Raw genomic sequence first — 26,898 nt, 5'->3', positions numbered from 1 at the left:
TCTTCTTCTTCTTCTTCTTCTTCTTCTTCTTCTTCTTCTTCTTCTTCCTCTTCCTCTTCCTCTTCTTCTTCTTCTTTTAATTCTTAAAGAACAAGGATAGATTCAGAAGGCCCAGGTCTTTCCAGACCCTGTCGGTACTCAAGGAAAGAATGGTTTCCAAATTCCTTTGTAGGTTTTGCATAGCAGGCTCAAGCTACCTTCTTCAAGGAAAATTCTTTAAGTATTCTGGAAAGAACAGTCATCCCAAACCTCAGTGGAAAAGATTCAAACTATCCAGTGTAACAAGGATTAGGTGCTTAAATTCAGAGAGTTCCTAAAATGAAAATGTTTCTGTAGATAAGGATTAGTTATATGAAGAGACTGAACTGGAGTTAATCCTGGGTAGAGATGAGATTCAGGAGACTGGTCTTCATGAGGCATTTATCAAGGACCTGTAAAGGGACTCAGAGGTGAAGGAAGCACAGTCCTTTCCAGGCAGTTGTCTCTGGCCTGGGAGAAGGATGTCTTTCATACCCAGGATTCTCATCCAGAGTAATACATAGAGGGGCACAGGGGAAGAGTGTGTGAGGAAGGTTTGCAAGAGAGAGCTATCACATCAGAGAAGCTTCCTGACTAGGTGGTTTTGAGGAACAGGGAGGATTTCACCATGTGGAGGTGAAGGTAGCTTTTTGAGCTGGAGAGAAGAGCATAAAGAAAGACAGAGAAGCAGAAGTACAGAGTAATTAGTGGTCCAGCAGGGATGGGACCTAGTCATAGAATCACCTCTGAGGGACCTCTACAGGGGAAAGGCTTAACTCACCATGAAGACCACTCAGAGGCCCTCAGGTGAGCTGGGTGATAGACCCCTACCAACACTCCCAAGAGGCCATGTACTCCTAAACAAAGGGCAGGGCCTAGGGGAGAAGGTCTACAGACCTGGGTTTGCCTTCGAACTCTGCCACTTAATACCCGTGTGAGCTTAGGCATTCATTTAACTCTCTCAGGCTCAGGACCCAAGCATAAAATGAGGAGAATAATATCTTTCCTATGTACCTCCCAGGATTGGCATGAACATGAGGAAAAACAGTGGACACAGAATAGCACTGTCAAATACTTTCTGGTAGTTTGATATCTCACCATATATGTGAATCACCCCCAGAAATATTATTAACCTTTCATTGCTACTACATAACAGACTCTTGAGGCCAGGGACCATGTCTTCTTCAGGACAAGGAACATAGTATATGATTTTTTTGAAAAGGTACTTGATGAATGAATGAGTAAATGAATGAATAATGTTCAGAGCCCTCCAACTGGATAACAAAATTAATCTCTTAACTCCACTGAAAACCCATGGACTGTTCTTTCACTTTTGGGTTGTTTGGGCTGGAGGAGTCTCTAAGTTAGTTGTGATCAGTTGGTATCATGGTAGAGAAGGAAGCCTGTAAAGGTAGAGTCATGGACATTATCTGCGTAGAGCCCATAAGAGTTCCCATCCCCATACACCTGGAGCCAGACTTGGTCGCCCACTTCCAGATGGAGGAGCACAGAGCCAGAGGCCTGGTCCACATTCTTCTCCTGGTACTGGTCATAGGTGAAGAGTATAGCTTTGTCCTTCTTGTAGAGGCTGACCTTGACATCCTTCAAGTAGACTGTAATGTGGTAGGAGAAGTAGTACAGCCCAGGAATGTTGCAGTGGAATTTTCCAGTGGTGCCATCATAGTGGTTTTGCAGATTGTAGAAGATTTTGGTAAAGCGAATGGGAACATTGGGGACAGTGACCCGGCTCTCCAATCCCACACTGAATGCTGACCGATGTACATAGGCACTTTCTCCAGGTTCTCCTTTCCTGCCCGGGATTCCTGGAAAGCCTCGGGGACCTTCAACCCCAGTTACTCCGGTTTCACCAGTGTCACCCTTAGGACCAACAAGACCTATAGAATGACAAGACCTCAGTGACCATAAGGAACAGAACTACTGCCTAGGTTAGTTCTAACCTAAAACACTGTCCCTATGGACCTTACCCACAACCTGCCTGACTTATGGAGCAAGGAACCAAAGGGAGCTCCCAAAGAGGTGAGTTATACCTTCTCCTGCTCCACCCCCCAGCGGACTTCCATAAATTCATCTCCAACCTTATTTCCTAAAGGTCTCCATCATAGACCCTCCACCTTGCCAACCCTTTATATGCTGACTCAACCAACCCTACTTTTGCTCTTCTATCCCCTCTGGCCAGAATGCCCTCCCTCCTTTATTCTGTCTACCCATACTTCAAGGCCTGACTCAAGCCCTGCCTCCTCCTTAAAGCCTTCATTGCTAATCTAGATCTTCATTGAGAGCATTTTCTCTCTGTTCCATACGTTGGGCATTTGTCCACATTCAGTTAAGCATATTTGGAATCGACTTTCTTGTAGTAATCCTTAACAGCCTTGTGCTTTAGACTTATCTTCTTACCTACACCAAGAGTTCCCCAGGAGCAAGACTGTGAGCTACGAGGGTGCGTTGAGTGTAAATGCCACTGGGCAGAATGGGAGTTAAGTGAAAATGAAGGGAAACAATGTGAAGAGATTGGGAAGAGTGACGGATGAGGCGGGGATGGGAAAGGGTACAGGGACCATGATGTTGATAGAGCAGAGTCGAGGGTACTGGTTTTACAGGTACGACCTATTCTCATGACCAGAAGGCCAACCCAAAATTCACTTTGGGTTGCTTATGAATCACAGAAAAGAAAAATTGCTTCCTCCCTTTGTCTTGGCCTTTGTCAATAGCTAATGCCTTTGGATAGTTCCAGAAGCTCTCCTCTACCCAGGAGAAGTCTATGATGGAGGAAGCCAAAAACCTTGTTCTTACCTGGATCTCCTTTCTCACCCTTTTCGCCAGGGGTTCCATCTCTGCCGTCACGGCCTGGGGTCCCATTGTGGCCAGGATGCCCTGGGATGCCTGCCAACCAACCTGTGCAGGCCCCCTTGGCCAGAGGAAGCAGGCCTCCAGGCTCTTCTGTCACGGAGTCCTGGCCATGAGTGGGCAGGACTAGTAGCAGTAGAACAGCTCGTAGCAACAGCATCCTGAGCCCTGGAACCCAGATCCACATTGTCAGCCACGAAAGCACACACCACGCAACACACTCCATCTGGACCTACACAGGACTCGGGCCACCTCCACAGAGTCCCCTTCTGAGATCTGCTCTCTCGACACTCACATCTTCCAGAAGACTTGTCTATTTCCACCCACCTTGATCTCTTTCTGCCCTGAAATTTGCAATACTTAGCATTATTCTTTGTGTGTAATCTCCTTTCGTCAACAGATTGTGATTTTGGTGAGGGCAGGACAACACTCTTCCAACTGCCTCATATCTGAGCACAGGACCAGGCTCCTTGGGCCAAATACCGAGAGTCCATTTGTCAAGAATCTCTCCCTTGAGTTTTCCAAGGATGACGACTCAGATCATCCCCTTCAACTCTAACCAACTTCTCTCTCTCTCTCTCAGGCTCCTTCCTTTTTCTTCTCTACTTCCCTCCCTCATTTCTTTGTTTATTCCTCCTCTCTCTCTCTCTCTCATTCTCTTTTTTCCTCTCCCCATCTCTTGGATCACACGTTAGACCATTTGGTCTATTACACATGTGCGCACACACGTACACACGTGCATGCATACATATGAATGCACACACATATACACACAGTTACACAAAGCACACGCACATGCACACAGCCTTTCCCTACGTTAATCAGACAACCAGAGACACACTCTCTCATCAGGATGAGGACTGCTGGACAGTAGGACAGCAGGACTGCTGACACTTTGCCTGGGCTACCCTTCACTACACCTCCTCACCTGCCTGATCCCTCCACAGCCTTCAGGACCGAGTTGGGGTGTCTTCTCTCAGCAAGTCCTCCCTCTCCAATCTGAGTTCTTGGTTCCTCCTCTGCACACCCCCAGTGCCCTCGCTTACCTCCAGCGTCGCACTTCCTGCAGTATCCTGTAATTCCTGATTTCTTCATTCCTTTCCCCCCTTAAACTACAAGTACCAGGGGGCAAAGCCTAACATACTACCAGCACAAACTAGGGACAAAATAAATATCTTTCTAAGGGAGAAAAGAAAGAGCAAGAGAGCCAGAGAGAGGAGGGAAGGAGGGAGGGAGGAAGAAAAGGAGCGAGGAAGAGGGAAAGAAGGCTGGAGAGGGGAGGATATTGGAAATATGTATTCTGGGAGCCCCAGCAATAAAGCTCAATTGACACAGGTGGGCGGGGACATAAAATATATATACTGGTCCCCTCCCAGCTTCTGCCTCTGATATTAGGGTGATCTTAGTCCCCCACCTCTTGATAGCCAGAATCTTAGCCTCCCCAACTCTCTCTCACCAGGGAGTTGAGAGAAAACACCACAGAAAGGGGAATAGGTCCTAGGATCCGGGATCACAGGCATCACTAAGACCTTCTGTGGGCTTTGAAAGGTGCTTAATCCCATGAACCTGATTCTGAGTTAAACACAGTCCATGTGTATTTTTTTTACTCCAAAGACTCACTATTTTTCATCAGTCTGCTTGTCTCTCAAGAGTTATGCAAAGTCTCTAGAACTGGGTTTGGCTTCAGGAGACAGCTCCTCCGTGAGGGATGCGGGAAAGCCTCTGATTGGCAATTTTACCCCCAAAATGTGCGTGGTGTCTAGAATCCCACCTCTATGCCCCATCACCTGGGCTCTATAGTGCCCTCTCAATGGGACACAACCAACTCATCATTCATTCATTCATTCATATACGTTCATCTTTCATATATATATAGATGTAGATATAGATATACATACACATACACACACATGTATTCAATAAAATTAGTAACATAAGCACTTTGGAAACTATAGGAAACAAAAGGATCCCCAGTCTCAAGGCTTTCTCTGCTTACTTTTAAACATAATGAAAAACACACTTTGCATAGAAATTTTATTCCCCTATTTTTGCCTTGTCACTTTCTAATTCTCATAATCAGTATTTTAAATGTGTGTGTGCTAGTTCATCAAGTGGATATAGTCAAAATATACTTAACCATTTCTATTTTGTTGAAATTTTAGCTTTCTTCCACTTTAAAGTATTATTTTAAAAGCCATAACTAAGGGATGCCTGGGTGGCTCAGTCGGTTAAGCGGCTGCCTTCAGCTCAGGTCATGATCCCGGAGTCCAGGGATCAAGCCCCACATTAGGCTCCCTGCTCAGCAGGGAGTCTGCTTCTCCCTCTGCCCCTCATCCCACTCATGCGTTCGTGCCTGCTCTCTCTCAAATAAAAAATCTTTAAAAAAAAAATACAACTTTAGGGGCGCCTGGGTGGCTCAGTCATTAAGCATCTGCCTTCTGCTCAGGTCACGATCCCAGGGTCCTGGGTTCGAGCCCGGCATCAGGCTCCCTGCTCGGCGGGGAGCCTGCTTCTCCCTCTCCCACTCCCCATGCTTGTGTTCTCTCTCTCTCTCTCTCTGTCAAATAAATAAGGAAAATCTTTTTTAAAAAATCCATAGCTAATATCCTTGGTCATATAGCTTCCCAACTGATATTCTGTAATGGCGTATTCCCAGAAGTAAAATTACTGGGCCAAATGTATGAACATTTTTAAGGTTCTTTTTTTAAAAAAAATATTTTTTTTAACTTATTTGACAGAGAAAGAGACAGCAAGAGAGGGAACACAAGCAGGGGGAGTAGGAGAGGGAGAAGCAAGCTTCCCGCTGAGCAGGGAGCCCGATGCGGGGCTCGATCCCAGGACCCTGGGACCATGACCTGAGCCAAAGGCAGACACTTAACGACTGAGCCACCCAGGCACCCCCATTTTTAAGGTTCTTGATATGTATTTCCAAACTGTAGTTTGTTACACTGTTACTAGGTAGTGTGTTAGTGTGTGTAAAAGACCCTATTAGCTACTCTCACCAGCAAAATTAAAAATACCTATTTTGGCTGTTGTTAGTTTAGTGAACAAAAGAAATGGCACCTTGCTACTTTGATCAATAGTGAGTTGTACATTTTATTAAAGGCCTATTTCCTAACTTAATTTCTTCATTCATGATACATCCATTAGTGTTTTTGTCACTTAAAATTTATTAGGGATACAATGTGCTTTTGAATCAATTTGTGTGAGCTCTTTATACGGACACTTTATCATATACGCCATGATTATTTTCTCTGGTAATTATTCTGTAGATTATTCCTTTGTTTACCCTGATTTTTTAAAAAATATTTTTTTAGGGGCGCCTGGGCGGCTCAGTCGTTAAGCGTCTGCCTTCAGCTCAGGTCACGATCCCAGGGTGCTGGGATGGAGCCCCACATCGGGGTCCCTGTTCCGCGGGAAGCCTGCTTCTCCCTCTCCCAGTCCCCCTGCTTGTGTTCCCTTTCTCGCTGTGTCTCTCTCTGTCAGGTAAATAAATAAAATCTTTACAAATATATATATATATATTTTCTTTATTTATGAGAAAGAGAGAGAGAGCACAAGCAGGGAGATGGGGAGAGGGGCAGAGGGAGGGACAGAAGCAGACTCCCCGCTGAGCAGGGATTCGATTCCTCAATCCCCGGACCCTGGGATCATGACCCCAGCCAAAGGCAGATGCTTAACCCACTGAGCCACCCAAGTACCCCTGTTTACCCTGATTTTTAAGTGACAGAAGTTTTAGTTTTTATAGTCAACTCTGTTGGTATTTTTCTTTGCTTCTAAGTTTTAAACAGTTCTTAGCCCTTCTAGGTCTTGGTAAATATTCTATTTTATTGTCTTCTATTGTTTGATATATTTTACATTTCACTCTTTAATTCATCTTCAATATTTTGTTTTGGTGTAAACTGTGATCTAAAATACTCAAATGATTTCTCTAGCTGCTTAAAGACACCTTTAGTTAACATGTCCTCTCTCTATTGAGCTGCTGCATCATTTAGTAAATACCAAGTTTTAATATGATCTAAGTAAGGGGCCCCTGGGTGGCTCAGTCGTTAAGTGTCTGCCTTCCGCTCAGGTCATGATCCCAGCGGCCTGAGATCCAGCCCTGCATCGGGCTCCCTGCTGAGCAGGAAGCCTTCCTTTCCCTCTCCCACTCCCCCTGCTTGTGTTCCTTCTCTCGCTGTGTCTCTCTCTGTCAGATAAATAAATAAAATCTTTAAAAAAAAATATGATCTAAGTAAAGTGAGAATTGAGAATGAGCTAGGCTGATAGAAGGAGGGGCAGAGAGACAGACCACAGAGCAACAGATACAGCCCCTTGGTGGTGGTGAATCTCTAGCCAAGGCGCCTCTTACCATCTACGTGTACCTTTGTCGCCCTCTACTGGATTTCAATGGCTCAGGAGGGTGAAGTCAACAGGGGCTGGAAATGAGACACAGCATAGGGCTTGGCTTGTTCCAAAATAAGAAGAAAGAGGTGAGTTAGATTAGAAGCCAAGGAGGAGAGACCAGCCAAGCCCCTTTTGTATTTAGGAAGAATACTTGTTCTGGAGCTTTTAAGACTTCCTATGCATTCAAAGTTTCTCAGTGTTTGTCACCTTCCTACTTTCTCCTTCTAGGGTTAGCTTTACAAGTCCTGAGGAGACCTCTGAGAGGTTGTGTGCTTGCTTTCTCCCAAAATGAGGAGGGCAGAATCTATGAGGCTGTGCTCTTTTCCACAGGGAGATAGGAAGAGAGAGTCCAGAACATGAGAATTGGTGGGGGCAACTACAGAGGGACCCAAAGATAGAAGGAGACTGGGGGCTTTCTCCAAACTGTTGGGGAGAGTGTGAAGTCAGAAGGTCTCTGGAGTTCTATGGTTCCTCCTCCTCTTTTAAAAGTCAAGATTCTCTTCTCCTAGCCCAAGGGAAGGCATTCTGTCCTCAACACTTCAGTATTATGGATGGATTTCTCCCCTGACAGGGACAATGAGTCTGGGTTCCATGACAGTGGCATGGGGTGGACGTACTGAGATGAGGGGTCGGGGGAAGATGGGTACATGATCCTCGGAAGTTTCTGATGCTAACAACAGATTCTGATTGCAGAAGAAAGTTGTCTTCTACCTAGTTCTGGGTGGAAAGATCAGCAACGGATAACAGCTGAAGGTCAGTGCAGAGATGCCGCTTTCAACAAAAAAAGTATTCGAAAATTATTTGTGCTCTTTGTTTAGAGAGGGTAATTGTTACACTTTGATTTGGAAAGACTTCTATTTCTACAGGGGAAAACATTATTAAATGAAACTGTAATCGAAGACTCAATGGTGCCTATGAAGAAAACTTTTACATGGAACATGAAGCTAAACCCCAAGTTCCACCCATAATTCTGTTTTTGCCGAACCCATTTGTAAAGTCCTTACCTCACTTAATGTTTCATTTAATCCTCACAACCATTTTGAGAGACAGTGTGAAGTAGAACAGGGTCACGTGCTCTGTGATCTTAGTGCTTGGGTGAGAATAATTTGTTCTTACCTGTAACATGTGTCAGTCATATATTTGTTGGAGGATTAAGTGACATAATCCATTTAAAATACTTAGAACAGTGCATGGCACATGTCAGTGCTTAATAAATGTTAGCTCTGCCTGTACCCACTTTAGAGAGGAGGAAAGTGAATTTCAGGAAAGTGATGTGACCTGTCCGAGATCCTAGAGCTTTTTTTTTTTAAGATTTTTATTTATTTATTTTTGCGAGGGATAGAGAGAGAGAGAGAGAGAATGAGCAAGGGGAGGGGCAGAGGGAGAAGCAGACTCCCCGCTGAGCCGGAAGCCAGACTAGGGACTCAATCCCAGGGCCCTGGGATCATGACCTGAGCCGAAGGCAGACACTTAACCGACTGAGCCACCCAGGTGCCCAAACCTAGAGCTTTTAAATGTAGGGGAGCTGGACAATAAAATTCTGGTCTTCCAAAGCCCAAAACTATGCACTCTTAGGCATAGTTCAGAGGAGGAAAAAAAAAAGCATCAGGATCACACATCTGCCTTTTCATATTACACTGCATGGGATGGGGGACATAAGAGAAAATAGCTTGAGAAGCCCTCCAGATTATGATGCATGTGCCCTGGCTTCTAGTCTAGGCTCCACCATGAACACGCTGGGTGATTTACGTTCCTCCACCTCATTTCCCAGATCTCCTGCTCTTTGCCTGCAAATGTGATTATTAATGCTATTAATCCTTACCTAGCCTATTTCACAATCTTATTGTGAGAATCAATTGACTAAAAGTATGAAGTATTTTATAAACTTCCACATATATCAGTGAAGAGAAGGAAAACTAGTAAATATTTATGGACCACCTGCTACAGACCTCCACTGTACATTCACTTACCCTTTCATCTCATTTCACCCCTACCACTCAACTCCCGCAAGAGAAATCCCAGGACCAGAGAGGATTAGTAACTTCTGCCCACGCATAACAAGGAAAAGAGTGCAGGGGTGTAATTTAAAATCCAAAGCCCAAGTTCTTTCTACTGCACCGGCTTTCCTGGCACACAGTATATAGGCACTATTCACTAACTATGAGGGGATGGCCACCATGTTCTCTGGATCCTAAAGGGCCGTATTATGATCTCTCATTTTCATATGTTAAAATATATAAGAAATTCCACTTTGACCTGCTGGGATTTCAGTAACAACAGCAGAATCTTGTGAAATGCAGGATGAGGTCTCTTTTGGGACTGGCAGGAAACAGAGCATTAGGCGGGGGAAAGTCACCAAATCTGGTGCCAAGTCTTCCAGCGGGAGAGGGCACTTAAAGCACAGATCACTAAGTCCCTGAGAGCCAGAATGGACCCCCGAAATCATGTCACCCCTGTCCTACTTTTACAAATGGAAAGTTAAGGAGAAGGAAAGGATGCATTTATTAGATCCTCATAGAGGCCAGCTCCCACACTAGGAGCTTTTACCCATTATTTATTTTATCTATTATTTATTTTAATCTTTATGAGAACTCCATGAAGCAAGGAAAACAATCCCAACTTTAGAGATGGGGAAAGTGAGAGATTAAGGACATGACCCCTGAGGCTTGGTTGTTCTACTTCCAAACCAGTAAGTTTGGATCACGTTACACAGCCTCTAAAAAGCCTTCTCATAGTCAACTTCCTAATCTGCTAAATACGATCACATAAGATGAGGGACGTGAGAACATTTTGAAATTAGCAAGGGTACGTTGGAGTAGAAATTGCATAAGGTACTTTCAAATGTTATTTCATGTAACCTCCCCCATAGCCCTGCTCTTGATTCCGCTATAGGGAAGAATCTAAGACTTGAAGAGACCAAGATGCTGGCTTAAGATCATGCAACTCTCAGTAGAAGTGCTGAGCAGCTGGGAAGGGGGAAAAAAAAAAAAAAAAAAAGATCATGCCACTCTTGTGGGTTCTATGAAATTGCCATTTTTAAAGGTTAAAAATGGTAGAATATTAGCAATTTCACATGGTACAACCTAATGATGAATGACAGAATCAGGAATCAACTCAATTCTGTCCGGCTCCCAGGAGGATTACCTGAAAACTTTCACTCAACCCTAGGAGAGCTGTCAGCATCCCCACGCCCAACACACACACACACACACACACACACACATATGCACGCACATACACACACCTGCATAGATTCTCAAGGAACTAGTAAAGCAGAACATCCCTCCAATCCACATTTTTGGGATCATTCTCTCTTCATGTGAAAAAATTCCTGATTGAAAACTTCTACTCTCCAAAGCTACTACCTGCTGACCTCAGCCAAATGGGACCACTGATCTCCTGTTTTGACAAGGAGTCAGTGGAAATTTTCCCCACAACCACCTTAGAAAGGACAAGAAGCAAGTCCTGTGTCTCTCTTTACAACTCCTTAAGAACTAAGGGAGGGAGGCAGCAAGGACTACCAGTTAAGCTGCTTCTACTTCTCTGCTTCAAGAACAAAGCTGACACCCTCATGCTCCTTTGGGCATATTCTACCAGCATAAAGGGCTCCCCTGCTTCCCCACCTTATCCGGAGGACCCCACCTCACCGCTAATGGAGGGAGTCACCAGGAGTGAGGTAGCTGCATCCCTATGAAGCTTGATCTGAAAACCAGAACCTCTCCAGACCAGGAACCCACACCCACTGACACAGGAAGGCTGGACTGATCTCTAAAATCCTTCCCACTCTGACCTCTGCCTCTACACTGAAAACAACCAGATGCCTCAGGCGTAGCACTCCCTGGTGTGAACAGGATTGGGCTTGGCAAAGGCCAGGCAGACCCACTGGTTTCTGTCAGAAAATGTCGTCTAAAAATAAGATTTCTGTAAGTTTTCAGTATATCCCAAGCTCACTTTATCTCATTTGAATGTCTCAATCATCCTGTGAAATATCCCCACATCTGTGTGGATAGCCCCGTATTTACAGATTCCCTCAAATCCAGACAACGATTATGTCTCACTCGTCTTTGTATCTCACTAACTCTACCCAGTGTCTGGCCTTATAGAATCTGCTCAATCAGTATTTGCTGAGAAGAATCAACTGGTGGAGCTGGGTTCCAGACTCAGCCCGAGGTCAGAGCTCAGGCTTTCCCCAAGCTGCCTTTCCATCTGCTTTTTTCTTTGCCTAACTGGTCAAGCTGAGAAGTGAATTATTTCCTTCTCTTCTTATTTAATTGAACTCTATCACTGGGCCATCCCTCTCTTATCATTGATCCCAACCTTTTCTCTGGGTAGGCATCTTGCCACAGAGTGAATTGGTCAAAATTCAAGATGGCCCCAGCCATTTCGATCAGAGAAACAGCTCCTTTTCTCTTTGAGCTGTGGGAGAATCAAGGAAGAAGCCCAAGGCCTGTCTGCCTCCCCCAGTGTTGCCCTGGCCAGAGTTTTGCCTGTACCCATCTGTACCCTGCTATGACAAGAGAGCCTGGGCAAACCCAAGCCAGAAGCTCCATTGCAAGGCAGTCACCCCCACCCCCAGCCTGGAACTGTAATTGACTTGTTCTTACCCTCAGGTGTAGAATCAGACCCACAAACTGCAGTCAAGATGGAAATGAGATGATCCAGCCTCTGCAGCCTGGTACTCAAGGGGGCAGGCAGTCCCCACCCCACAGTTGTCCCTTCCCATTGGCCAACCCTGTGAGGGCCAGAGGCCAGTGGGTGGGCACCTTGCCCCTGGCAACTGCTTCAGGTCTCCACTCTGGGGAACCTGCTATGACCCCCATTAGGCTTGGGAAGCCAAGTGGATCCTCAGTCACAGCACTCACATTCTCTTGGCTCTTACGTTTGCTTCCTACAACAACAAGAGAAGATGGGGCAAGGGTGAAGTCCAGAAAAAGGAAAACAAGCCATCTCTGCATCTGAGGGAGAAGCTTCCTCCTATAAAATGAATTGTCTAGTGGTCCAGGAGACCCCCCTTTCCCATAGATTTGCCGTAATAAGTCAGTGACACCGATCAGCACCACCACCACCACCACGCTCCTGCTCACTGTGCATGACCAAGTGTAAGATAGTGTGGTGCAGACAGAGCACTTCAGAAGGGGGAATAGTCAGAGGGGCAGCAATAAAACAAGAAATAGAACACATCCTCCGCTCTGGCCTAGACCCCAAATTTGAGGAAGACTTTGTGTGTTAATTCTGAGAACCGAGGCAAAAGGAAGCTCCTGGGGTGGCGTGGGGCCGAGCCAGAGTAAGACCTTTAGAGGCCCTGCACTCCAAAAAGTTATGGAGCTCCCAACACTATGTAATTCAAATTCGACATAACAGAAAACTTCCATAAAATGTGATATTAGAATACCATCTCTCAAGATTTTCTGATTCTAAACTTCCAAATAAGGCTTTAAAAGCTAACTTTTTGTGGGTATGTGAGCCCTCATTTTGCCAGACCCTTAAGCATATTGCCTACTCTATCTGTTGGGGAGCCCAGCTCTGTGCTGGGAGCAACCTGGAGGACCGGCGGCTGCCACCCGTGTAGGTGTTCCTAGAAGGCTGAGGCTTGAAATGGCAACTTTCATCACCTTGTATTCTTTCTTGGCAAACCCATGTTTTGTTTTTGAAACTCAAGATCAGAGCTAGTTCCTGCAAGCCACAAATTCTGAGGCATTAAATCATGACCCCAGCAAGGGCTCAAGATCCCAGCAATAGCTTCTATAAGAAGTTCAGAAACAAAATGTTCTCAGACAGAGGCCGGGCAAGTATATGCCTGCCCCCAGATATCACCTCTGCTGGCCACACAGAGCCTAAAAGTCCACAGCAAAGTAAAGTAAAAGTCTGATATAAGACCTTGGCCTTCGGGTGATATGCACATTTTCTGGAGAAGTCACATTAGGCCTTTGAGATTGGAGTCATGAATCCCTTTCCAAGGGCCCACTGGCTTAGATAAGGGGCCAGGGAAAACAAGGTTTAATACAGTTTACCAGGTAGGTTGGACCAAAGAGAAAACACAGAGAAACTACAGCTACTTTCAATCAGCTTACATCACTGTGTTGTTTTTATTGTGGCATTTTCTTATTTACTTTTGGTTTGTGTTACTATCGGTCTCTCCTTACTACGATGGGGACTTCATGAGAATAGGTGCTTTGCCTGTCTGCGTTGTATCCCCTGGCCCCTAGAATATGATCTGGTACAAGTTGGGCAATAAAAAATGTTCTTTAGCTATGGCTGTCTTGTATTTTACAAATAAAGCATCTGGAGTTCAGTGAGGTTAAGTGGCTTGTCCAAAGTACAGATCTAAGATTTGAACCCAGATCTGACTACAAAACTAGTATGCTTTATAATACCTCATGTCTCTTACTTCTCCTGATGGACTGGGAGACCTGAGGATTCACATTTGCACTCCAGCGTAGCTTTGTGGTTGGCAAAAAAAAAAAAAAAAAGTATTTTCTCCCGACTTTATGGGAACACTGCTGGTTACAGCAAGCTTTAACTGTTGCACAAGGTGGAATGACTTTAGCCCCCATAACACACCAAGACTGGGCTGGGTCTGGTTGTCAGCCAGTGACATTGTGAAAGCCTGTCATTTTGAGACCTCAGGGAAATCTGCCATCTGCCACAAAGGTCACCGTGTGGAAAGAGGCAATTCCTTGGCATACTGGCTTAGAGAGTGTAACTGAAAAGCATTCAGCCAGGAGTGCCTTGAGGCTCGTCTTTTTTCCCAGGACAGAACTGTTACTACCTAGAGTGAAATAATCAAATAAATGTGATCATTTCCTCTGGGGTATGAAGGCTGCAGTTCAGTCCCCTGTCAGCTGGTGAATGGGGATATTAAAACAGCAGGCCACATGACTAAGTTTCCCATAAGTGTGGCTAAATATCGCCATATATTTTTGCTTAGTTGTGATTTTTAAAACATAATCTTAATTGAAATAATGTAACATAATCACTAGATTTTGAAAAATAATCCAGAATATTGGAGCAAGATGGCAGAGCAAGCACACCCTGCAGCCTTCTGCTCCATCCCCAAATCCCTACAAATGGCAAGAAAGGAAAGCCTCTTGGCTATAAAAGGAAAAAGAGTTGGCTATAATTGCACTTCATCCAAGGCAACCTCAAATACTAATTTAAGTATCTGTTTTGCCACTCATGCTTTGGACTACTAGTAATGCGCTTCCATTGGCAAGGAGCCCAGTTCCGATAAGCAATCCTAGATTCATATCTTTGAGAACCTCTGTCCTGGGACCATCCCTGCTATCCAATACTGTTTGAGTTGAAGAATTTCCCACAATAATTTTGGAAATGCTGGAGAAGCAAAGGAAAGGAGATGGTGTTGCCCAGAGATCAGGAAAAGGCCTCTGTCACTGGGTCATAGCCTGTAAGCCTACACTCGGTGTCTGTCCCTGCTAGAGGCTCCACGACTGTACCAAAGAGCAGCCAGGGCCGCTGACACTGCCAGGGACGTGGCCAGAAACACAGTAGCTTCTCCCTTTACCCCTTTTGATCTTACACAACTGTCTCCCCTCTGCAGAATCTCACTGGAGCCCTTTCAGCAAGGGAGTCTAGGATCTGTCATTTCAGACCCACAGCTTCAGGAATAAAGGGGATTATTTAAAAATGGATATGGGGCTAAGTACCAACAGACATAATCTGACCACAGTTTCAACAAATAGAAGAATTTACACCCAAGGAAACAAAGCTAATAGCCGAAAAAGGGGGCAAAACTTAAGAATAAGTGTTAAAGTGAGAGAGATGACAGGAAATGGCATACATAAAAATAATTTGTGAATTTTCTGCCTTCATAGGAGGTGAAAATAATTTTCTCTTCCTTAAGTCACCAAGTTTGTGGAAACTAATACAGGGAAGTAGAGCTAGGGAAAGAGTTCTTACAGATGACACCAAAGGCATGATCCATTAAAGAAAACAATGGAGATTGAGATTCTACCAAAATTAAAACTTTTGCTCTGTGAAAGACCCTGTTCAGGGATAAAAAAGCAAGCTATAAGCTGAGACAAAATATTTGCAAACCATATATCTGACAAAGGATTTGTATCTAGATTGTATAAAGAACTCTCAAAACTAAACAACAACAAAAAATCCAATTAGAAAATGGGCAACAGACATGAAAAATATTTCATAAAATAAGATATATAGAAGGGGGAAAGATGGAGGAGGAGTAGGGGACCCTATTTCAACTGGTCCCCAGAATTGAGGTGGATATCTACCAGACCACTCTGAGCACCCACGAAACCAGCCTGAGATGTAAGAAGATCTAGATCTCTACAAACAGAATATTGCAGGCGGTTGGTTTTGAGGTGCAAAGTGGGGAGCCATGATTCCGCGGGCAGATATCGGAGGATAAACGGCAGCAGGAGGTTGCCTGGCCGTGGGGATCCTACACCACCAGTGAGCAACAGCGTCGCACACTGGGGACGGGCACAGACTCACTGACCGGTTGCGGGGGGGAAGGGGGGAAGGACTCTAGGGCAGCCCCCGGGGCGGAAACCCGGAGCGGCCAGTCCCGCGTGCGAACTGGGAGCGGCTGGCAGTTTTAGAAGCACAAAGGGCAGAGATGTGCCCCAACCTGGAGGCAGGACCGGGAGCGCTGCGGAGGGGCGCACAACCCAGGACGCTGCAGTTTATAGCAGCACGGACAGAAATGCAGATGGTGTGGCCTGGCGAGCTCACTGAAGAACAGACTGAGGTCTCTCTGCTCTGAGGCAGAGGGTTGGAAACGGTCTCTTCTGCTGTGACTCGCGGAAGAGACACGGAAAGCCACCAGGGAAAGGCGCCAGAGAACAAAAGCCCCAAAAACTGATTCCCGCTGAGCCCAATCCCCGCCACAGGGGCGCAGGGCAACTCCACCCAAACAGGGTTGCCTGAGTAACAGCGCGGCAGGCCCCTCCAGCAGAAGAAAGGCTGGGAAAAAAAGAGGCCAGCAACCCTAAGGTCTCAAGAAAACAGGTGCATCTTGCTTGGGTTCTGGTCAATAATTTGGACTCTATACATTCCCTCAAACATCCATCAACAGAATGACTAGGAGAGGGAGCCCCCAAAATAGAAAAGACTCAGAGATTATGACTTATGCTGCAGATTTACAAATGGATGCAGATATAACCAAGATGTCGGAGATGGAATTCAGGCTAGCAATTGTGAAGACAATGGCTAGAATGGAGAAATCAATTAATGGCAACATAGAGTCTCTAAGGGCAGAAATGAAAGGTGAATTGGCAGAACTTAAAAATGCTATCAATGAGATCCAATCCAATCTAGATAATCTAAGCTAGGGTAACTGAGGCAGAAGAGTGAATAAGCGACCTGGAAGACAATATAATAGATAAAAAGGGAAAAGAGGAGGCCAGGGAAAAACAACTCAGAATCCATGAAAATAGAATCAGAGAAATAAGTGACACCATGAAGCGTTCCAATGTCAGAATAATTGGAATCCCGGAGGGAGTGGAGAGAGAGAGAGGACTAGAAGATGTATTTGAGCAAATTGTAGCTGAGAACTTCCCTAATCTGGGGAATGAAACAAACATTCGAGTCCTAGAGGCAGAGAGGACCCCTCCTAAGATCAAGGAAAACAGGCCAACACCCCGGCATGTAATAGTAAAACTTGCAAATCTTAGAACCAAGGAAGTTCTTAGGGGGAAGAGATTCCTTACGTACAGAGGGAGGAACATCAGAATAACATCAGACCTATCCACAGAGACCTGGCAAGCCAGAAAGGCCTGGCAAGACATATTCAGGGTACTAAAGGAGAAGAACATGCAGCCAAGAATACTTTACCCGGCAAGGCTTTCATTTAGAATGGATGGAGAGATGCAGAGCTTCCATGACCAGCAGAAACTGAAAGAATATGTGACCACTAAGCCGGCCCTGCAAGAAATATTAAGGGGGGTTCTATAAAAGGAGAAAGACGCCAAGAGTGATATACAACAGAAATTTACAGGGACAATCTATAAAAACAACGTCTTCACAGGCAACATGATGACAATTAATTCATATCTTTCAATAATCACTCTCAACATGAATGGCCTAAACGCTCCCATAAAATGGCACAGGCTTGCAGATTGGATAAAAAGACAGGACCCATCCATATGCTGCCTACAAGAGACTCATTTTGAACCTAAAGATACATCCAGACTGAAAGTGAAGGGATGGAGATCCATCTTCCATGCCAGCAGACCTCAAAAGAAAGCTGGGGTAGCAATTCTTATATCAGACAAATTAGATTTTAAACTAAAGTCTGTAATTAGAGACACAGAAAGACACTATATCATTCTTAAAGGGTCTATCCAACAAGAAGATCTAACAATTGTAAATATCTATGCCCCCAACATGGGAGCAGCCATCTACATAAGCCAACTGTTAACCAAAATAAAGAGTCATATTGATAACAATACGTTAATTGTAGGAGACCTCAATACTCCACTCTCAGCAATGGACAGATCATCTAAGCAGAAAATCACCAAGGAAGCAAGAGCTTTGAATGATACATTGGACCAGATGGACCTCATAGTTATTTACAGAACATTCCACCCTAAAACAACAGAATACTCATTCTTCTCGAGCACACATGGAACTTTCTCCAGAATAGACCATATACTGGGTCACAAATCAGGTCTCAACCGATACCAAAAGATTGAGATTATTCCCTGCATATTCTCAGACCACAATGGTCTAAAACTGGATCACAAGAAAAAAATTGGCAGAAATTCAAACACCTGGAAGCTAAAGACCACTCTGCTCAAGAATGTTTGGGTTAACCAGGAAATCAAAGAAGAACTTAAACAATTCATGGAAATCAATAAGAATGAAAACACATCAGTCCAAAACCTATGGGATACTGCAAAGGTGGTCCTAAGGGGGAAATACATAGCCATCCAAGCCTCACTCAAAAAAATAGAAAAATCCTGAATTCACCAACTAACTCTACACCTTAAAGAACTAGAGAAAAAGCAACAAACGATGCCTAAGTCACGCATCAGAAGAGAAATAATTAAAATTAAAGCAGAGATCAACCAGAAACACAGTAGATCAGATCAACGAAACTAGAAGTTGGTTCTTTGAAAGAATTAATAAGATCGATAAACCAGTGGCCAGACTTATCCAAAAGAAAAGAGAAAGGACCCAAATTAATAAAATTATGAATGAAAGGGGAGAGATCACGACTAACACCAAGGAAACAGAAACAATTATTAGAAATTATTATCAACAACTATATGCCAATAAACTGAGCAATCTGGATGAAATGGAGGCCTTCCCGGAAACCTATAAGCTGCCAAGACTGAAACAGGAAGAAATTGACAACCTGAATAGGCCAATAACCAGTAACGAGATTGAAGCAGTGATCAAAAACCTCCCAAAAAACAAGAGTCCAGGGCCTGATGGATTCCCTGGGGAATTCTACCAAACATTCAAAGAAGAAATAATACCTATTCTCCTGAAGATGTTTCAAAAAATAGAAACAGAAGGAAAACCTCCAAACTCATTCTATGAGGCCAGCATTACCTTAATCCCCAAACCAGGCAAAGACCCCATCAAAAAGGAGAATTTCAGACCAATATCCCTGATGAATATGGATTCCAAAATCCTCAACAAAATCCTAGCTAATAGGATCCAACAATACATTAAAAGGATCATCCACCACGACCAAGTGGGATTTATCCCCAGATGCAAGGGTGGTTCAACATTCGCAAATCAATCAATGTGATAGAACACATTAATAAGAGGAGGGAGAAGAACCATATTGTCCTCTCAATTGATGCAGAAAAAGTATTTGACAAAATACAACATCCTTTCCTGATTAAAACTCTTCAGAGTATAGGGATAGAGGGAACATTCCTCAAGTTTATAAAATCCGTCTATGAAAAACCCACAGCGAATATCATCCTCAATGGGGAAAAGCTGAGAGCCTTTCCCTTAAGATCAGGAACACGTCAAGGATGCCCACTCTCGCCACTATTGTTCAACATAGTACTAGAAGTCCTAGCAACAGCAATCAGACAACAAAAAGATATAAAAGGTATTCAAATTGGCAAAGAAGAAGTCAAACTCTCTCTTTCTGCAGACGACATGATACTTTATGTGGAAAACCCAAAAGACTCCACCCCCAAATTACTAGAACTCATACAGCAATTCAGTAATGTGGCAGGATACAAAATCAATGCACAGAAATCAGTTGCTTTCTTATACACTAACAATGCAACTGTAGAAAGAGAAATTAGAGAAACGATTCCGTTTACAATAGCACCAAACACCATAAGATACCTCGGAATAAACCTAACCAAAGAGGTAAAGGATCTATACTCTAGGAACTACAGAACACTCATGAAAGAAATTGAAGAAGACACAAAAAGATGGAAAAATATTCCATGCTCATGGATCGGAAGAATAAACATTGTTAAGATGTCTATGCTACCCAGAGCAAGCTATACCTTCAATGCCGTCCCGATCAAAATTCCAATGACATTTTTCAAAGTGCCGGAACAAACAATCCTAAAATTTGTATGGAATCAGAAAAGACCCTGAATCGCCAAGGAAATGTTGAAAAAGAAAAACAAAGCTGGGGGCATCACGTTGCCCGATTTCAAGCTATATTACAAAGCTGTGATCACCGAGACAGCATGGTACTGGCACAAAAACAGACATATAGACCAATGGAACAGAATAGAGAACCCAGATATGGACCCTCAACTCTATGGTCAAATAATCTTTGACAAAGCAGGAAAAAACATGCAATGGAAAAAAGACAGTCGCTTCAATAAATGGTGCTGGGAAAATTGGACAGCCACATGCAGAAGAATGAAACTCGACCATTCTCTAACACCATTCACAAAGATAAACTCAAAGTGGATGAAAGACCTCAATGTGAGACAGGAATCCATCAAAATCCTAGAGGAGAACATAGGCAGTAACCTCTTTGACATCGGCCACAGCAACTTCTTTCAAGATACATCTCCAAAGCCTAGTGAAACAAAAGCAAAAATGAACTTTTGGGACTTCATCAAGATAAAAAGCTTCTGCACAGCAAAGGAAACAGCCAACAAAACAAAGAGGCAACCCACAGAATGGGAGAAGATATTTGCAAATGACACTACAGATAAAGGGCTGGTATCCAAGATCTATAAAGAACTTCTCAAACTCGACACCCAAAAAACAAATAATCAAGTCAAAAAGTGGGCAGAAGATATGAAAAGACACTTCTCTGAAGAAGACATACAAATGGCTAACACACACATGAAAAAGTGTTCATCATCATTAGCCATCAGGGAAATCCAAATCAAAACCACATTGAGATACCACCTTCCACCAGTTAGAAGGGCAAAAATGGACAGGGAAAGAAACAACAAATGTTGGAGAGGTTGTGGAGAAAGGGGAACCCTCTTACACTGTTGGTGGGAATGCAAGTTAGTACAGCCACTTTGGAAAACAGTGTGGAGGTTCCTCAAAAATTTAAAAATAGAGCTACCCTGTGACCCAGCAATTGCACTACTGGGTATTTACCCCAAAGACACAGATGTAGTGAAAAGAAGGGCCATATGCACCCCAATGTTCATAGCGGCAATGTCCGCAATAGCCAAACTGTGGAAAGAGCCGAGATGCCCTTCAACAGACGAATGGATAAAGAAGATGTGGTCCGTATATACAATGGAATATTACTCAGCCATCAGAAAGGATGAATACCCAACTTTTACATCAACATGGATGGGACTGGAGGAGATTATGCTAAGTGAAATAAGTCAAGCAGAGAAAGTCAATTATCATATGGTTTCACTTATTTGTGGAACATAAGGAATAGCATGGAGGACATTAGGAGAAGGAAGGGAAAAATGAGGGCGGGGGGAATTGGAGGGAGAGATGAACCATGAGAGACTGTGGACTCTGAGAAACAAACAGGGTTTTAGAGGGGAGGGGGGAGGGGGGATTGGTTAGCCCAGTCATGGGTATTAAAGAGGGCACGTACTGCATGGAGCACTGGGTGTTATACGAAAACAATGGATCGTGGATCACCACATCAAAAACCAATGATGTATGGTGACTAACATAACATAATAAAATTTAAAAAAAAATAAGATATATAGATGGTAAATAAGCACATGTAAAGATGTTCAACATTATTAGGCATTAGGGAAAAGCAAATTGAAACCACCAATGAGGTATCACTACATACCAACTAGGATGGCTAAAATTAAAAATAGTAAGAAGTATTATAATGGTGGATAGATATTATGCATTTGTCAAAACCCACAGAATGTACAACACAAAGAGCGAACTCTGATATAAACTATGAACTTTGGATCATTTTTTTTAAAGGTGGGAAAAATAAAAAGCACAAAATTTTTTTAAGATCAAAAAATAGTGAGAATACTAAATTTGGAAAAGGACATGAGGAAAATAGATCACTCATAATCTGCTGGTAGAAATGGAAAATGGTACAGCCACTCTGGAAAGTAGTTTAGCAGTTTCTTAAGAAATTAAGCAGCAGTCACACTCCTGTGCATTCATCCCCTCAAAATACCTATACATAAAAACTTGAATATCCTTACACATATACATGTACACATGTATACATCACACTTATTTGTGTGAGTAAATAGGATAAATGTGTAGATGTGGAATTGCAGGATCAAGTTGTATGCACATCTTAACTTCAGATCCAAAAATTAAATAGTGATTTATACTCCCAACACGATATAAGAGTACATGTTTCCCTATACCCTCACCAATATCGGATACTGTCAAACATTTAAATATTTGATATTCCAGGGGTGCCTGGATGGCTCAGTCAGTTAAGCGTCTAACTCTCGATTTTGGCTCAGATGATGATCTCAGGGTTGTGAGATCAAGCCCCATGTCCGGCTCTTCACAAGGCATGAAGACCTCTTGAGATATTCTCTCTCTCGGGGCAACTGGGTGGCTCAGTCGGTTAAGCATCTGCCTTTGGCTCAGGTCATGATCTCAGGTCATATCTCAGGGTTCTGGGATTAAGCCCTGACTTGGGCTCCCTGCTCAGGAGGGAGCCTGCTTCTCCCTCTCCCCTGCCCCTGCTCATGCTCTCTCTCTCTCACTCTCAAATAAATAAATAAATAAAATCTTAAAAAAAAAGAAGAAACACTAAAAAAAAAAAAACATTCTCTCTCTCTGTCTCATTCTCTCTCCCTCTCTAAAACATAAAAAAAATAAATATTTGACATTCTAAATAAATAAATAAATATTTGACACTCTAATAGATGTTTTAATTTGTACCTCTTTGATTATGTATGAGGATGTATCTTTATATATTTATTGGTTATTTATATTTCTTTTACTGCATATTATTTGTGTTGTGTTCTATTCATGTGTTTATTTCCTTTGTCCATTCTTTCCTACTGAGTTATTTTTATTAACTTTTAAAAGTTTTTTGTGTATCAAGGAAATTAGTCCTTTGTTATATGTTTTGAAAATGTCTTTATCTTTTGCCTTTAAAAAAATATGTTATACAAATTTTTTTGCTTCCTGTTTAACCTAATTTTTAACATTTTCCTTTTGGTTTCTGGATTTTGTGTTTTGCCTAACGATTCCTCCCATTTCAAAGTTATTCTTTAATATATGTTGTTGTTGTTTTTTGCTAGAATGTTCATGATTTCTTTTTCTTTTAATTCACTATTTGACCAACCTGTAATTATTTTGTCAAATGAACAAAGACCACCTATATACACTTAAGAACACTTAAGATTTAGTCTCAGCAACTTCTAATCAGAGGCTGTTTAGTCAAAGTTTATGATTCTAAGGGAGTCACTACTATCACCTTTTATTCCAGTAGAGACTGGAAGGGGGTTAAAAGGACAGTGAGCTTTATATACCAAAAGGAGGAACTCTTAAAACAGTCTTTGGTAAGAATGTCTTAAGGTGGAGTTCTCTGGTTCTTGTAGGGTGGGATTTTTGGAAGTGAGGAGAGTGTTATGTTTGGCTTTCAAATGCACTTGTCAGTCTTTGATTGGTCCACTGCCAACTGGTACATAAGTGGAGGCTCTCCAGGCTGGATAGGGTCATCTGGGCTTTCCTGCTTCAACCAGAAGAAAATATCGTTCTCAGCTTTAGAGTCTCACAGGTTTTATATGTTCTTGTTTTATATATATTCTTGGTGAACCCAATACCCTATCTAAATGCATATTTATTTTTTCAATTCTAATTTTAAATGCCTTTTTCATACATTCACGTTTCATATGCATTGGGGGTCTATTTCAGGAATCTCTATTCTACTTATTGTATGTATTTATTCATCAGGAATGTGTATCCTCTTGACTACTGAAAGCAGCATGATGCAAAACTATAAGATATGACTATAAAAGTCATACCTGAAAGTTTATTCATTTATAAAGCCTGATACTAGACTAAATATATAATTAGGAGACTGTGTTTTATAAAACTTTCCATCCTTGTACTCTGACGTGGAGCCTGGCATACTGGAGGACTCCATACATGTGGGCTGAGTACAGAAATCTGGTGTGGCAATGAGAACTGTGGACCAAGAGTTAGAAGACCTGGACTCTGGTCCCTGTTTCCCTGTAGGCTGGTTGGGGGACCATGATACATAATAATGGACTGGACCCCTCCTTGAAGCTAGGAGTTACCACATGACAATATGGACAATACAGAATATGAGAGAAGGTGATGTGTGCTACTTTCAGGCTGAGTCTTAAAATATTGCATGTGTGATCCTTCAATTTCTTCTCTACCTATGAACTGGAATGCGGATATGCCTGAGACTCAGTTTTCTGAGGGGAGAGCTTGGGGATTGGTTGTTTTTCATAGAACTACATGTTTCTTATTCCAAGCTTATTGAGGACTGACAAATATAATTGCATATATTTAAAGTGTACAATGCTGGAATTTGGTATACATACACTTTGTGAAATGATTGCCAAGATCAAATTAATTAATACTTCCATCACCTGGCATAATTTTTCTTTTTTCTTTTCTTTGTGTGTGTGTGTGTGTGTGTGTGGCAAGACGCTTAAGATCTATTCTCAGCAACTTCCAAGTATACAATACATGTTATTAATGATAGGCCTGTGACCCAGTTTTGATCATACAGCCAAAAATGATGTTGTAGGGGATGGTGTGAAACGCACGTGGAAGAAGCCTGGGAATCCTGAGTGACTGTGTGGAGCAGAGCAGGCTTCCTAGCTACTGCACACTATTCCATGAGACAGAAATAACTGTATTGTTTGACTCACTGTATTGTTGGGGCTCCCTGTCGCAACAACTTACTGACCCACATGGCATATGGCATTCCACAAAGACAAGAGTTCTGCAGTCAAATAGTTTGAGAAATGAAGGGGCTATTAAAAGTCTGCAGGTTTCCTTCCTATAGGAATTCTCTGAACCTGGCTACATGTTTTCTTTTTTCCTATATTGCAACTTGAGGGAGAAAATTGCTGATCTCTTGTTATTGTCTTCCTGATTCTGAAAAACACATCTGAAAAAATGCTGATTTCGATGATTTCTGTTTTCTCTAAATATTGTTTAATGCACAGCGAGTGTTTCATATGCATTCGGAACACGACCCAACTTTACAGAATCAAGGCTGCCTTTAGTCTCACCACTTTAGTCAGAGTGTGTTATCTCGAGGGGACAAGAGGCAATATTACAAAACCATAGAGAATAATTCTCCCAAAAGATATAGGACGTTTTTATCTCATTGTGCTGTATTCTTTCTCATTTAAACAAATGGGAAAGATGACAAAAGTTTTACCCAGAGAAGAGTCATTTTTTTTTCTTTTAAAAGGCCTTAAAAATGTACTTCAATCACAAGTCATTCAAGAACTATTTCCTCAGTGGCTACTGGGTGCACAACCCCAGAGAAGAAAATGCAGTGTCCACTGGCCAGAGTGGACGTTCAGAATGGACATGGGCTCAGCACTCCAGGAGTATCAGCAATGATGACTGGTCCTGAAATGGTTTCTCATGCATTCATGCAATCTTGTGATGCAAGATTTGTGGAGACGTTCCTCACATGAGGCCTGAGGGCGTGTTGGGCACTTTGCACTCTGTCAGCATCACCAAGTGTGGCTGGTTTTTTAAATTCAGAAAATGACTTATGTCCAAAAGATTGAGAAAGCTTTGGGCTGTTTCTGTAGTGGACACATGGCTAGTCAACGGTCAGAGTGTTTAAGAGGACCCAAGTGATGTGTTTTCTGACAATTCTAATAGTCAGAATCCAGAGATTCTTCTGTCCAGCTCCGGTTCTTACATATTCTCATTGAGAAATGTATATGGTGATTTTAAGATGACCAGAGAGACCAAAGCAGAGAAGTATGCTGAGAAACATATTCAAGACTGATTCAACGAAATGTATTCTATAAAAAAAAGTGTGAAAATATGTCATCATAGATTATGAAGGACTATAATTTCTGGGTAGACATGTCCAGTGCTGTTAATGCAGCAAAGGTCTCTGTGTGCTTTTAAAAATCCCGATCTGTTGATTCACAAGCTTGAGCTGGATCTAAACCAGGTTCCCCACTTTGGGAAGGCATCCCCACAAACTTTCAAGGGGTGTTGTTTGCAGTTGCAGGTTGATTGGTTCACCAAGAGCTCAGTTCCCACCATACTGGTCTGCAGAACTTCCCTAAGAGACCCCCCCAGGGGCTCTCCTCTGCTCTTGTCTGCCTCCTCTGCAGCTGGCCTCACCTGCACCCCACAGCTGGCTGGTCTCAACCCTCCTCCTTCCCCACGGATGTTTAAGAAACAGGAATCAAAAGATAGAGGAGGGAGGGACTCACCTCCAAGGGTAGGTGGGGAGGAGTGAATGGACCAAGGATAAAGCCTGAAATGAGCTGAAGAATTCCAGAAATGACAAGTCAGAGGAACTTCTAGGCTGTGATTGGAACAGTAAGACCAGGAAGAGCATTGACTCTTGAGGTTGCTTCCTACTCTCTTGCAGACTGGCTGTGAGGACCAAATGAGGTCCTATCTGTCAAGCACCAGGGCCAGCGCTTGGCCAGCCCTAACGCTAGTGCCTTTAGGAACCCTGTGGCACAGTGGCCTCTGTCAACACATCCTCCCTGCCATGCATAGCTCCTCCACGTTTCTGTGCCTGTGCACTACCAGGATGTCCTTCTCCTTCTCCACCTGGAGAAAACGCCTGCTCCAGGAGACCCAGCCCAGATGTCATGCCATCCCTGATGACATCAGGAAGTCAGTGGCAGTTTCCGTGCCCCCATAGTATTTTCACACTATGTTGTGATGATTTGTTTCCTCATCTGTCTCCCCCAACTGTACTGGGAGCTTCTGACTCATCTTCATACCTTCCTGGTCTTTCCTGATGCCAGCACCTTCCTGAGGACAGGGGTGCTCAGGAAATAGGTGTTTATTGAAATGAACAAATACATACATAAATAAAGACATGTTCTTATGGTCCAAATGGAAAAATGTAGGTTAGAAAATAACGTGGTAGAAGGAAATAAGACTCCCTATGAATTTGGGAAGATCTTTATTTTGTTGTGCAAATAAAAATCATTGTAGTCTACCAATTTGAAACATACTCCATCTCCCAAGAAAGATATTTTGTCATTTGGACAGGGAATGGGCAAGAAGAATGTAGCCACACAACAC

General features: G+C 43.0%; 1 protein-coding gene across 4 annotated transcripts; it reads right to left on the bottom strand.

Moving 5' to 3' along the window:
• Positions 1-288: 288 nt before the first annotated feature.
• On the bottom strand, positions 289-11,979 carry ADIPOQ (adiponectin, C1Q and collagen domain containing). Of its 4 annotated transcripts, none has more exons than XM_034999786.1 (5): positions 11,874-11,942; positions 7,981-8,040; positions 7,235-7,330; positions 2,830-3,051; positions 289-1,913 (listed from the first exon to the last, which is right to left on the bottom strand). In XM_034999786.1, the coding sequence occupies exons 4-5, from the start codon at positions 3,041-3,043 to the stop codon at positions 1,393-1,395; spliced, it is 735 nt and encodes a 244-aa protein (XP_034855677.1). In that variant the 5' UTR covers positions 3,044-3,051; positions 7,235-7,330; positions 7,981-8,040; positions 11,874-11,942; the 3' UTR covers positions 289-1,392. The 4 variants fall into 4 exon arrangements, with proteins under 4 accessions (XP_034855677.1, XP_034855680.1, XP_034855676.1 ...); XM_034999789.1 differs by having other exon boundaries at positions 7,235-7,301; XM_034999785.1 differs by lacking the exons at positions 7,235-7,330; positions 7,981-8,040 and having other exon boundaries at positions 11,874-11,979.
• Positions 11,980-26,898: the final 14,919 nt, after the last annotated feature.

The sequence above is a fragment of the Mirounga leonina genome, unplaced genomic scaffold (genome assembly GCF_011800145.1).
Source record: "Mirounga leonina isolate KUSES-001 unplaced genomic scaffold, KU_Mleo_1.0 Mir_115, whole genome shotgun sequence".
NCBI lineage: Eukaryota > Metazoa > Chordata > Mammalia > Carnivora > Phocidae > Mirounga > Mirounga leonina.
This window is presented reverse-complemented; position numbering and strand designations above follow the sequence as displayed.